General features: G+C 45.5%; 1 protein-coding gene across 2 annotated transcripts; it reads left to right on the top strand.

The window, feature by feature from the left end:
• The first annotated feature begins 2,200 nt into the window (after positions 1–2,200).
• On the top strand, positions 2,201–9,436 carry VCPKMT (valosin containing protein lysine methyltransferase). 2 transcript variants are annotated; one of them, XM_066608064.1, is made up of 6 exons: positions 2,201–2,383; positions 5,604–5,714; positions 5,803–5,872; positions 6,818–6,937; positions 8,078–8,182; positions 8,867–9,436. In XM_066608064.1, the coding sequence occupies exons 1-5, from the start codon at positions 2,208–2,210 to the stop codon at positions 8,180–8,182; spliced, it is 582 nt and encodes a 193-aa protein (XP_066464161.1). In that variant the 5' UTR covers positions 2,201–2,207; the 3' UTR covers positions 8,867–9,436. The 2 variants fall into 2 exon arrangements, with proteins under 2 accessions (XP_066464161.1, XP_066464160.1); XM_066608063.1 differs by having other exon boundaries at positions 2,201–2,443.
• The last annotated feature ends 3,407 nt before the right edge of the window (positions 9,437–12,843 follow it).

Genomic DNA, 12,843 nt, shown 5'->3' with positions numbered 1-12,843 from the left:
TGATCCCGAGCAGGTGGGTAGGTACTCACTAAGGGCAATGCTCAATCGAGTAATTGTCCTTAGCGAGTATGCTCGCTCATCTCTAGTGGTTTGGTTACTGGACAACATCCTTTCAATAGGGCTGCCTGCAGTAAAATAAACTGAGCTGTGCTCATGCCCTCCACCCTGCAGCGATCCAGCACTGCAGCCCCGCTGTGGTCCCGGCGTTTGCTGTGACAGCTGCCGTCGCTGAAAGTCAGGTGACTACTGGAGCCAATCAGAGGCTTCAGCATTACATTCCTAAACTGGCATCACGGCGTTCAAGATGTGAGCTCCGATGCTGGGAAAACTACCAGTGACACTACAGCCTGATTGGCTGCAGCCGTCATTTGACCTCCGGTAACATCAACTGTCACAAGTGCTGTGACCACAGCGGGGCTGCAGCACTGGATCCCTGCGTGGCAGAGGGGTAAGTGCAGCCGGTGTGTTTTACTACAGGCAGCTATATTGAAGGTAACCAGATAACCTCTTTAACTACATGCATGCCAAGTAAGAAATCTGATTGGCTGCTTTTGTGCAGTCCGGCCCTGGCAGCGGTCGCGCGTATTTGCTTTCTTTTCTCTTCATCTGTACTGCGGATGTACATGCACAGTACAGATTTTTTTATTTTTAACGCCGGCTTTTCCTGCGTCATTGCCTGGCGATGGCGTGGAAACCGCAATTGGTTTCCGCTTGTGCGCAGGAAGAATCCCTTTTCCATAGCATGCTATGGGCGGTATTTGCTGTGGAATCTACAACCAGACTCCACAGAGCAACCCCCCCCCCCCCCTTCCCCGGGTGCAGTCGGTCTTAACCCTTTCCAATCCATTTGTATCCTGGTTTTCCTGGGGGGTTTATTCTTTCTGCCATTACACAACGGCGCTATATGCTGGCTAAAGCCAGTACTGCATGAGGTGACACATTGGATAGGCTCCGACAGCAGAGAGGCTGGCAATATACAGTAAGAGAACCCCGACAGATGTCTTCCAACATCGGAGCTGTACAGCCTTAAATCATAATGTCTTCAGAGGTCAGACAGTGGATTGGAAAGGGTTAAAATAAATGGGGAACACTTGTGATCCTCTGACGTGCCTGAGTATCGCAATTTCGATGCAAAACGTTTTTTTGAATGAAATACGTCTCGCATCGCTGTGAAAAATGCACGTTGGCAAGTGTGAGGTCGAGCAGAGTTTCTTGGTCTGATATCGCGCTCGCCCGTGTGAATGTAGCCTCACTTTGCAGTCCCCAAAAATCCAATTGAGGACCCTTCAGGCGACGACTTCTTAGCGTACGGCATGCAGCCCTGGCGAGCCCGTCGCCATGTTTACAGAAAAAAAAACACATGAAAGACAAACCCAGCAAGCACAGATATTGCACACATGTGCGCCGTGTTGACGCATGTTGCCAGCAGTTCACCGCAATTTTGATTTGGTTTTGGATGGATGTTGCTGCTTTGAACAGCGTTAACCACCCCGTCTGTGTGAAGGGTGATGAGGTGCGCAAAAACGCAGTAAAATAGAGCAGATGGCGCTCTAAAATTGCGTTGTTAGAAAATGCCATGTTCCTGTGCATGGCTGCAAGGCCCTATTGAAAACAATGGGAACGTTTTATTACCATGGCGTTCAAAACACCGCAGTACAATGCTCCCATTGATTTCAATTAGGCCTGGCAGACCTGCGTTTGCAAACGCCACTATTTTTAAACGCTGTCTGCTTTATTTTTGGCGCCTTTTTAACGCACCTCATCGCCCATCACAATGGTGCGTTAAAAAGTGTTGTGCAACACAGTAAACTGCGTTCAAAAATAGCGGTAAAAATCATGGCGTTTTGCTGCCGCTATATGTGAGAATGGCCCCAGGCTATGCCAATAGGCGGTCGAATGTGTTGCAGAATGTCTGAAGCGAACATCCCATAGCACAGCCGCAGCGCTAAATCCCCATTAAAAAAAAAGAAAAAATTAACCCCCCCCCCATATGTGGAATCTACCCCGTGTGGACAGACTCTTGGGTGATGATGGTTTCTAGACTCAATCACCATTATGATGATTCACCTTCTTCACAACACATTTCCTCCTGATGCTATGTTAGGTCCTCCCCTACAAGCATAAAGCACGCTGCTGCAATCGGCGCATGCGCCGTAGGAAACGGTAGTGGCTGTAGATTGGCGCATGCGCAAAGCTTCCCGGTAGACATGGCTGAAGCTCCGGGAGTGTTTGTGAGGGAGCTGGAGCGCGGGGACGGGGCGCTGCTGGAGATCCGGCAGCTGAGCTCTGGGGATGTGGGCTGTGTGGTGTGGGACGCGGCCATCGTCCTGTCTAAATTCCTGGAGCGGCGGGAACGGGCTGAGTCCGGGCTCTTCGCGGGGAGGTCTGTGGTGGAGCTGGGCTCTGGCACTGGCATTGTGGGCATCATGGCAGCGACACTCGGGTGAGAGCGGCTCTGTGCACTTATCTAACCGGGGCTGTGTGAGCACGTGACACGTCCTACCCAAGTGCTGGTATAAACTACAAGTCCCAGCATGCTCTGCGCACTGAGTCCATATGGTTATCATGCAGTTGTTGGTGGTTGAGCAAACATTTAAAGGGAGATTGGTAAACTAGAACATGCTGCATTCTGTTTTGCACAAGCAGATTACGCAATTGTGACCGGCTAATGTGAGCAGAGCTGCATAGTCCAACGCATATAATTGATCCACATATTACTGTGGATCCAACCCGTGCCGAATCTGGTCATAGTGTTTTGCGTGTGGAGACCGTAGGGGTATGTTTACACGGGCGAATATGTTGCAGCATTTCCACATCCAAAACAGAGTTAAAATTCTTACTGGTTTTAACTCTAAAGCAGCTGTGTACCCGCAGCGAATTTCAGAAGATACGGCGTTCGTTTCCTAAGTCTTTGGCTGCCGCCGCGCCCCCTCCTCATCGGCGGCCTGTACTGAACGCAGCGCCGCTGATCACTTATGGCATCTCCTGCCCAGTGGCGCTGCTCTCACTAGAGGCCGCTGAGTGAACGTACTCTGAAGTGTAAGACCAACTTTCAGGACTGCAGTATTGTGTCTGACGGGGGCCCTTTACTATGGAGTGTGCGGCACAGTAGTCTTACCTGGAAGCCTCAGTTGGCCCTAGATCTATGAACCAAAAGCAAACTGCTGGGACTTGTAGTTATTCATTAGGTTCTCTTATTTTAAAAACCCTCCTATGTAGCGCACAGTGATATGTATCGCCTCACGTGGAGAATGCCTTCGCCGCAGTCGTCGATCAGCCGTTTCGGAGGGGAGGCCTGCTTTAGTCCTTGCTGCCTCTAAGAAGCAGGATTCTGCTTTACTGGGGTCACTCTGTAGTCGTTGGGCCCCCAAAGAAAGGGTTCGTTCACGTGGCCATATGAGTACAACGCTGCGAGTTTCGTAGTACTCTCCGCAGTCCCTGTGCTGGCAGAGATCGTGTAGGGCTGTGATGGGCACTGCGCATGCCCGGGATTATGACGTCACAGACATGCGCAGTGTGATTTCCCCCCCCCCCCCCCCAAATTCCCCGCTCTGTACTAAACGCTGCCCGGTTGCAGGCATTACGAGGGGGCAGCATGTCAATACAGAGCCCTTCAAAGACTGCGTATGAAACGCAGGAAATAGAGCATGCTGCCATTTATTTCTCCTGCATCTTACACGGATGTCCCCTCACGGCTCCAATGCAGGTGTGAATGGAAGAATGAAAGTCCATAGACTTTCATTGCCTCCATTCACCTTGTGTTATGCATGGGAAAAAACGTGTGCATAATACGCGGTGGCAATACGCCTTTGTGAATGAGCCCAAAAGGTGATTGTAGAGGGTCCTGCTGCTGGGACATATATTGATCAAAAACCATGTGCAATCAGCGGTTAGTACGGGAAAAGCAGCCATTGTAGGAGAGATGTAGTTATGTCATGAATGGCCAATGAGCCTGGATGGACCACATCGGCTTGAGTGTCTAGGACCTCCAGATGTCTGAATAGGACGTATGGAATGGGATTGATAACGCATTTAATCTTTACGTACATAAAACTCGAAAGCCATTGTCAGTGTGACCGGTAATCTCCTCTCCACTTCCTCTCGCTGTCGGGGTACCCCAGGGCTCGATCTTTGGTCCCTTCCTTTTTTGTATTTACACAGCCCCAATTGGACAAACCATCCACAAATTCGGCCCCCAATACCATCTCTATGCTGACGACGCCCAACTATACACCTCCTCTCGTGAGATCTCTGAACCATTTCTCCAAAATACCACCGACTGTCTGTCCGCTGTCTCTAATACTATGTCCTCCCTTTTTCTCAACCTCTGTAAAACTGACCTTGTCTTTCCACCTTCTAACCGACCTCCCCTCCACATCTCCATTCCAGTATCAGGCACCATCATTAACCCCAAGACAGCATGCCCGCTTCCTTGGGGTCACACTGGGCTCTGACCTCTCCTTTACCCCCCATATCCAATCTCTGGCCCAAACATGCCAACTGTACCTAAGAAATATTGCTAAAATCCATCCATTCCTCACCATGGACACCCTAAAGACACTCGTTGCCCTCATCCACTCCCGACTTGACTACTGCTACTCACTATTCATTTGCCTTCTCTGCACCAGACTCTCCCATCTCTAATCCATACTAAATGCAGCAGCTAGGTTCATTTTTCTATCCAGTCGTTATTCAGACGCCTCTGCATTATGCCAGTCGCTGCATTGGCTGCCCATACACTGCAGAACTAAATTTAAACTCCTCTACCTCACAAAGCTCTGCATGGCGCTGCGCCAGATACATCGCCTCCCTACTGTCAGTACACCACCCAGCCCGCTCACTCCGATCGGCTAACACACTCAGACTAAACACCCCTGTAATACGAACCTCACATGCTCGCCTACAGGACTTCACCAGAGCAGCACTCATCCTCTGGAACGCTCTACCCCAAGGCATCCAGGCAATTCCCGATGCACGAAATTTCAGATGCGCCTTAAAAACACCACTTCAGGAAGGCATACCTAGTTCCCCGACCTAGTCTGCCTGCCCCTGCCTATGGTTCCCCATACCTTCCACCCTGCTTATCACATACAACCTCTACCCCTACACCTCCTTACCGCCCCACCCCGTTTGCTTCTTAATAACTTATTTCCACATGTAATTCCCATACTGCCTGTGTTCCCCATGCCTTATATCCCCCCCCCCTTGTACCTCCTGTATCCTCCCCACCCCGTTTGTTTCAAACTGATTGTATATCACATATAATTGTTGTATTGTCGGTGTTCTCCCATGCTTGAAAGCGCTGTGGAATAAGTTGGCGCTGTACAAATAAAGATTATTATTATTCTGGGCCAGGCCTGTAGAGATCCACCGCAGCCATGGATGTACCTCAAAGTTGTTCACTGAATTGGGCCTAATGTACACAACTGTATGAAATCCACTAATGGAGACCCATATGGTAGCGTGTGTATATGTTCTGTATAGGGTCTATAATGCACCCGTGTACACACAGCTCATGTCACGCCAGCTCCGCAGTCTCGCTGCCTGTATCTCGGTAGGATCCACATTTGATGGCTGATTTTAGCAATCCTTTCCTCCTACAGAGCCAACGTTACGGTGACTGATCTTGAAGATTTGCAAGATTTGATGAAAACAAACATTGAAAACAACTCTGCTCTTCTCACCGGTTCTTGCCAAGCGAAGGTATTAAAATGGTTTGTATTGGAGTGGACCTGCGAATCGGTGCAGTTACTGGTGTCACTCAGTAGTGTGATGTTAGTAACGTATGGATGTGTATTCCAGGGGCCAGGACGTTGTGGATCTCCCTTCTCCTGACTACATCCTGATGGCTGACTGTATTTACTATGAAGAGGTGCGTGCATTGTATTACAGGCTAGTAAGATGCCCTGATAAACCTAAACTAGTTAGATCAATGCTCCTACTAAATGCGTCCCCAGTGCTAAGACTGAGAACGGGAAAAAATGCACCCTCTATGCTATGAGGACCATTATTTTACTTGGCACCCTTTTAAAGCAATGAACTCTACTTGCACAAAGGACCCAGTTCGTCTAGAGCCTCATAGAGGACTTCTGATTTACATTCATGTACTTCAGGAAATCTCTGGAGAGGCTTGTCTGGCCACTTTTAGGCCTCATGTCCACGGGCGGATTTTTGCTGCAGAATCCATAGCGGACGTCCACCTCAATTCCGCAGCAATACCCTGCCATAGCATGCTATGGAAAAACGATTCTTCATGCAAACGAGCGGAAACCAATTGCATTTCCGCTCGCGGATGAAAAATAACAGCATGCTCCTTTTCACTGCGGTCAATGAAAGCCAACCGACCCACGTCCTGTCCGCAATTGACGAGCAGACGTACGTAAACGATTCGTCACTTGGTTTTCTGCACGCAGAAACTGAACGAGACTTGAACAATTCTCGTTCGTCATTTAGTCGCTGCTTACATTTACACTGATCGTTCTGATTCTTGCTGGATCCCGGGAATAATCATTCTGTGTAAAAGTAATTTTCGTCTGGGGCCTGCAGGTCTGGCATCAGAAACCCCTAGGTCATCAGCTGTGGAGACCTATTCATCCTCTGCAGGGAGAATGTAGTATTACATGCTGTCTATAGACAACCATGTAATACAAGAAAGGGTCATGTTGGGCAGAGAAGAAGACATTCTTTTGTTAATGGCTCTGCCTAATAGAGAGAGGGTGCGTGTTTGAGCCCTCATATCTATATGCCCTAAAAGGACATATGTGAAAGAGATTATATTTGTGCGCTGTTATTTTACGATTTGCTTTTCTCCTTACAGTCTTTAAAGCCTTTACTGAAGACCCTGAGGGATCTGGCGAGCAGCGACACTTGTATTTTATGCTGCTATGAAGAGAGGACCACCGGGAAGAATCCAGAAATAGAACGGAAATTTTTTGAGGTAAGAAATCGCAATCCTATTCAAGACAGTTCTTTACCGCAACTTAATGTGCGTTGGGCCTGTAGACAAGACCTACAGAAGTAGCATGTGCCCAATAGTACACTGATAACCACAATAACGGTGAGTTCATACACTGCAGACTTGTTGCAGACAATTCTGTGACTGTTCCATTTATCTCAATGAGACTTACTGAAGGAAACCCCAGTTCAGATGAATTTATTTATTTTGCTCATTACATGAATGACACGGATTTTCAGAAACGTCTACAAAAAATCTGCTGCATCTGAGTATACTCTTGGGGTATCATCCCATGGGCATAAATGCTGTGGACTTTCTGTATGGGAAATCCACAGCATTTACAGTACAAGCGATGTGCATGAAATTTTAACAAATCTGACCCACATAATGTGGGAAAAAATCCACAGCAGAATTGACATAAAATGCAGTATGTCACTTATTTGCTGTGGAATTAACCCTTGAAATCCAATCTCAATTTCACACTGAAACAGTGACAATACCGGCACCATTTGGTGTGATTTTTTTTTTTTTTCCCACTGCGGTTTTTAGCAGATTTGCTGTGAATCTAGATCAGACTAGTGGGAACATAGGGTGGAAAAGCTGTGGAAATTCTGCAGCATTTACAGTACAGGCCATGTGAAGGGGATCTAAAAAAATCACTTTCACATGGTGCAGCCATTTCTGCGACGCTGTGAATTCTAAATGCACAGGATGTCTGTGCTGTGGGATGCAGCCCTTGAAATACAAGGGTTAAATTCCACAGCTGTTCTTGCAAATAAAAACATGGCCAAATTCGCACAATTTGCTGCGCGTGTTCTGTTGGGGAATGGCCACAGCGATTCTTGCGATGTGTGACGGCAGCCTTACAATGCCTATACACAGCTGTATAGACCTGGAAGGACAGGAGTGTAGATTAATATCAGAGCTGTATTACTCCCCATCTCCTGCTTTTTCCAGCATTATATCCAAAAACTAGGAAGATCATGATGTTCATAGCTGCTATGCTAGTTCCTCCCAGAAGACAGTATTGAAGGATAAGGAATTGTGGGAGAACCGCTGTGATATAACACTTGGCTTCACTGGTAACATGAACATACTTTTCAGAAGTTCTTTGTATTTCAGCTGCTCAGAATTGATTTTGAATGTGAGGAAGTGCCTATTGATAAACATGATGAGGAGTATCGGAGTGAAGACATCCATATTCTGCAAATCTGCAGGAAAAAATAAGTGAGTTCCAAATTCTCTAGATCTTTTTTTTGTGAAAATTCTGATTTAATGTCTGTATGGGATTGTCCGGTTACTTTTTGAAAATGTAATGGCAGGTATAGATGTATGAAAATTACAAATGCACGGTACTTTGACCATCCTTGGTCCCAGTAATCCAGAGTTGCAGCCCTGATGTTGATCTGGTCTTTAGTAGGCAGCAGTCATCTGACTTCCGCTGTCAACAATCAGAGGCTGCAGCGTCACCACCTGCTCTCCTGGCATGAGCTCTCACATCCTGGGCACCTTAATGCCAGGAGTTTCGAACGGTGAAGCTGAACCTGACGTCTGCTGTCAATGGAAACAGAGACAACCAGCAGACGGGTTATAACTGTTATTTTCGCACTTGCCATTAAATTTTCAAAAACTAACCAGATAACCCCTTTAAAGAGGTTTCCACTTTTTTGTGGATAAAGCACGAGGACGATAATGTCTACAGCTCTGTAATATGGAGCTGTAGGGACTGTTTGCTGTTTCACATGGAGCTATAGAGGTATACAAGAAATGTAGTGCATCTACATTACAACTCTGTAAGCATGTACGCTATTTATGTTGAATCTCTCCAGTGAACAGCACTTTTTTCCCAGCATTGTGCAAATATCAGAGGTTTTGCCGATTTTATAATGATGCTAATGTTTTGTTTCCTAGCTTTGTAAAAATTGAGACCATTGAGCAGGAATGTCATCGCATCCGCTATCATTTCTGGTCAAGCTGAAGACTTAAAGAACATGGTACATGTGTGAAGACATTGGGTGGATGATGAGATGAAGCTTTATTGACTGTAAGGTCCTTACTACCACAACATATCACATCGAGGAAGAGTCGGTAATCCTACGGGTTGGAAGAGACAGTCTGCATTCTGCTCTTCTAGTCTATGCAGTTCTGCATTACATTAGGCCTGAAAGTCGCCATTCATATACAAGTGCTTCCTGTGATCTTGGACTGGAAATCTACAGGTCGCCTGTGAATTTACAGTCTTGATGATTCAGTCTCCAGATGGACTTGATCTTTAGGATCAGTAAATGTACAGATTAAGATCATCTCTTGGAATCTGAGTGTAGTCTATGGGCATGTTCACACAGATTCTTTTAGTGACAGATCCAATGTGGATCCGACACTGAAGCCGCCACAGAAATCCAAGTCGGAGTCTTGGAATTGTGCTGGGGATCTTCACACAGAATTAGTATTGTATTTGGGAATTAAACACTTTTATATTTATACATTTTGTTATTTATCCTAAAAAGGTGCTATCTAAAAGATAGTGATATATGGGCTCACTAGTTTTATTGTTTATCTTGATCTTTTTGTGCGTTTGCACTAGGCAATAATCATTAAGACTGATTAGAAAAAAAACAAATCACAATAATTGTTGTGAAAATGGACCTTTAAAGGGGTTTTCTGGGCAACTTTTATTGATGACCTATCCTTAGATCATCAGTAGTTAAACTACAGCTGATTGGCTGTGGTCCGCTGCTCGGGATCCTGATGGATCGGCTGTTTAGGTGTCCACTGTCACCAGCAAATTACACGGCGTACAGAACAGAAGCAGATTGCTCTGACCCCTAGGTAGTGGCCAGTGCTGGTAATTGCAGGCACAGCTGTCATTGACTTTAATGGGAGTTGTGCTTGCAATTTCCAGTACCGGCCACTACATAAGGTTACGGAGAAACAGCTTCTGCTCCGTACCCTGTGTGTTTTGCTGGTGACAGCAGGCGCCCGAACAGCTAATTGAGCGGAGTCCTGAGCAGTGGACCTCAGGCAGTCAACTACTCATTACCTATCGTGATGATGGGTCATCAATAAAAATTGCTTGGAAAAAAACCCTTCAACCCCTTAGTGACGGCCCTATAGTGTTTTTACGTCCTGCAGATGCAGGACGTGTATGAAGGGAGATTGCGGTGTGACATCCCTTTATACATCCCGGGTGTTGGCTGTTTCTTACAGCTGACACCCGGCGGCAACAGCTGCGATGAGCTGCATGGCTTATCGGGGCTGTTAATTCTTTAAATCCCGCTGTCAGTTCTGACATCGGTATTTAAATCCCCTGAACGATCATTGGAGGTTCCGTACGTACCCCCCTCGCTGCGATGAGATTGCAGGGGGAGCCATTTTGCCGTCTTCGCGGGGTGGCTTGATAGCCTACCTGTCAGATTGCAGTATGATGTAATGCTATGGCATTACATCGTAATGCAGGAGTGATCAAAGCATCAGAAGTTGTGGTTTCCTAGGATGACTAAAAGAAAAAATAAATAAAAACAAGATCAATAAAGTTTTACTAATTGCAAAAAAAAAAATTTAAATCCCCCCCCTTTTGCCGTATTTACAATAAAAGATTCTAAATCAAACAAAAATACATATTTGGTATCGCCATGTCTGTAAAAGTCAGATTTATCAAAATAACGCATTATGTACCCCGCACAATGAACGTCGTCAGAAAAAATAAAGACCGCCAGATATGCACTTTTTTGGTCACCCTGTCTCCAAGAGAAAAATGCAATAAAAAGCGATTAAAAAGTCAAATGTATTCCAAAATAGTACCAACGCAAACTACAGGAAGCCCTCACACAACTATGTTGACGGAAAAATAAAAAAAAGCTATTGCACGCAGAAGATGGCGGCGGAAAATAATCTAAACAAATTAAATATCTTTGGGGAAAAAAATATAAATTGTACAGCCAAAAAAAAAAACTATATATTTGGTATTGTAGTAATCGTACTGACCCATAGAATCATGTCATTTTTGTTGCAGTTTGTGCGCCATAGAAACAACACGCACTGAAAGATGGCGGAATTAAATTAATTAAAGGATCTTTTAATCATCTTTTTCCTCCATGAGTTGTTTCCTGATCTGGTTTAAACACACAAACATCTGCTGGCAGATTCCATTGTTCTCCTTGCAGAAGCGTACACAGTATACAGGTTATGTATGCAAAGCAAAACACAAGGAGTACACTGTGTATGGTGCAGTCTTCTGAAACATGAGCAAAATGCATTCAAATGTTACGTATTTACTCAGTCTTTCAGTAGCTGAAATCCACTGTTCAAACGAAAACTGCACGATGCCCGCGTTCACATGTAACTATTATCGCTCATTTTCAGCCATTTGGACGAATTTTGAGCAATAATCGTTGCGTGTAAAAGGGTCTTCAGCCTCAGTCACTGCCCTGAGGGGTAAGAGGAGCGCTTCATTCATAACTATGAAACTGCTGTATTCCATCAGTGCTTCTATTAGCCAAACTAGTAACCGTCCGGTAGTCATTGCAACCAGCAGAACTTTTCATAAAATCACATTGCTGCAGCACTGATTCTTCATATTCATGAACAGTGAATTCGGCGCTGATTGACAGTTTTGTCAACATATTGGGCCAAGATTGAAAGATGCCAATCCGGGAGTCGCAGCTCATGCGTACAGAGGGCTGCAGAGCGCTTGCATAAGATTGTGATGAATAGGATCTCTGCTCACACTGATTTTACGTAAAGTACGACACCAAATAAAGTAAGTGTTACCCCAATGATATCAGGGGCTCAGTCACTAGTTTTTGCTACCCTCAGATAAGGCAGCATAAACCTGATGACAGATTGCCTTTGAGATGGGAATCCTTTCTATACAGTTCTTGAGATGTAATAGCTGTCATTGCCCAGTAGGTGGAGCTGGCACTACACAGGTTAATGTCATGTCTGCACAGAACTTGTTTTCTGATTTGCACTGCGCAAGTTTTTTTTTTCTCTGTGATCACCGTTTCATATCTCAAAAGGAAAGAAGATATTCATAGTCGTCTACAGACATCTGGCCTCTTAGTATTGTTGCCTCCTACAGCAATCGAGTCGTACTTAAGATTCAACATTCAGTTGTGTTTCGTAGGGGTGTTAACCCTCTTACTGCCAGGCATCAGTTCCAAGTGTGCGGACAGAGATTTGGGCATTTAAGTTGGTTTTGTTGCAGTGACCAATTTAAAATGATCAAACAAGTACGGTCATATTGTTTGTCATTCTTTAAATAAGATTGTGAAGCTGAGCTGAGAAGTAAGTTTGAGTGACGGGGGGAGGTAATAGCCTATGAGGGGCGGAGGTCGAGTGGGTGGGTCAGCAATAGTGAATAATGAGGTTAATGCGTGGTTAAAGAGATACCTCCTTGGTCAGGGGGTGTAGTGGGTTGTGGGGGCGGGCCTGTTGCTACTTTTTAAACTATGGGTACCAAAAAAAAAGAAAAATGTCAGGAAGACATAATTACCATGGCTGCTGTTTCTAATGTCTGGCCTTCTATGGTAAGGGCCATGAGCTAGAGCAGAGCGTGGCTACAAAGAGTGTTTCTCTCTTTACATTTACAGACATTTACATAGACAAGCATGAAATATAATCCCTCCCCTGAAAATAAGCCCTAGCTACACTAGGTTAAAAAAAAAACTCACCTAGCCGCTGGTGTCTGTGTCCCTCGCTCTGGTCTCCGGAGCTGTGGCAGGCTGCAGTCTTCAGCGCTGTTTGAACAAGCAAACAATGTATCTGTCTGTATAAACAGGCTTCCCAAGTGAACTCTGACATCGTTTGCTCTTCATACGATAAGTCGGCAGGTCTGAACAGACCCTAAGACTTTTATCCACATTGGAAGAGTTTAAGTTCAATAGATA

This window comes from Eleutherodactylus coqui, chromosome 6 (assembly GCF_035609145.1).
Source record: "Eleutherodactylus coqui strain aEleCoq1 chromosome 6, aEleCoq1.hap1, whole genome shotgun sequence".
Classification (NCBI taxonomy): Eukaryota; Metazoa; Chordata; class Amphibia; order Anura; family Eleutherodactylidae; genus Eleutherodactylus; species Eleutherodactylus coqui.
Note: the sequence above shows the minus strand (reverse complement) of the source record. Positions and strands in the feature narration are given on the sequence as shown.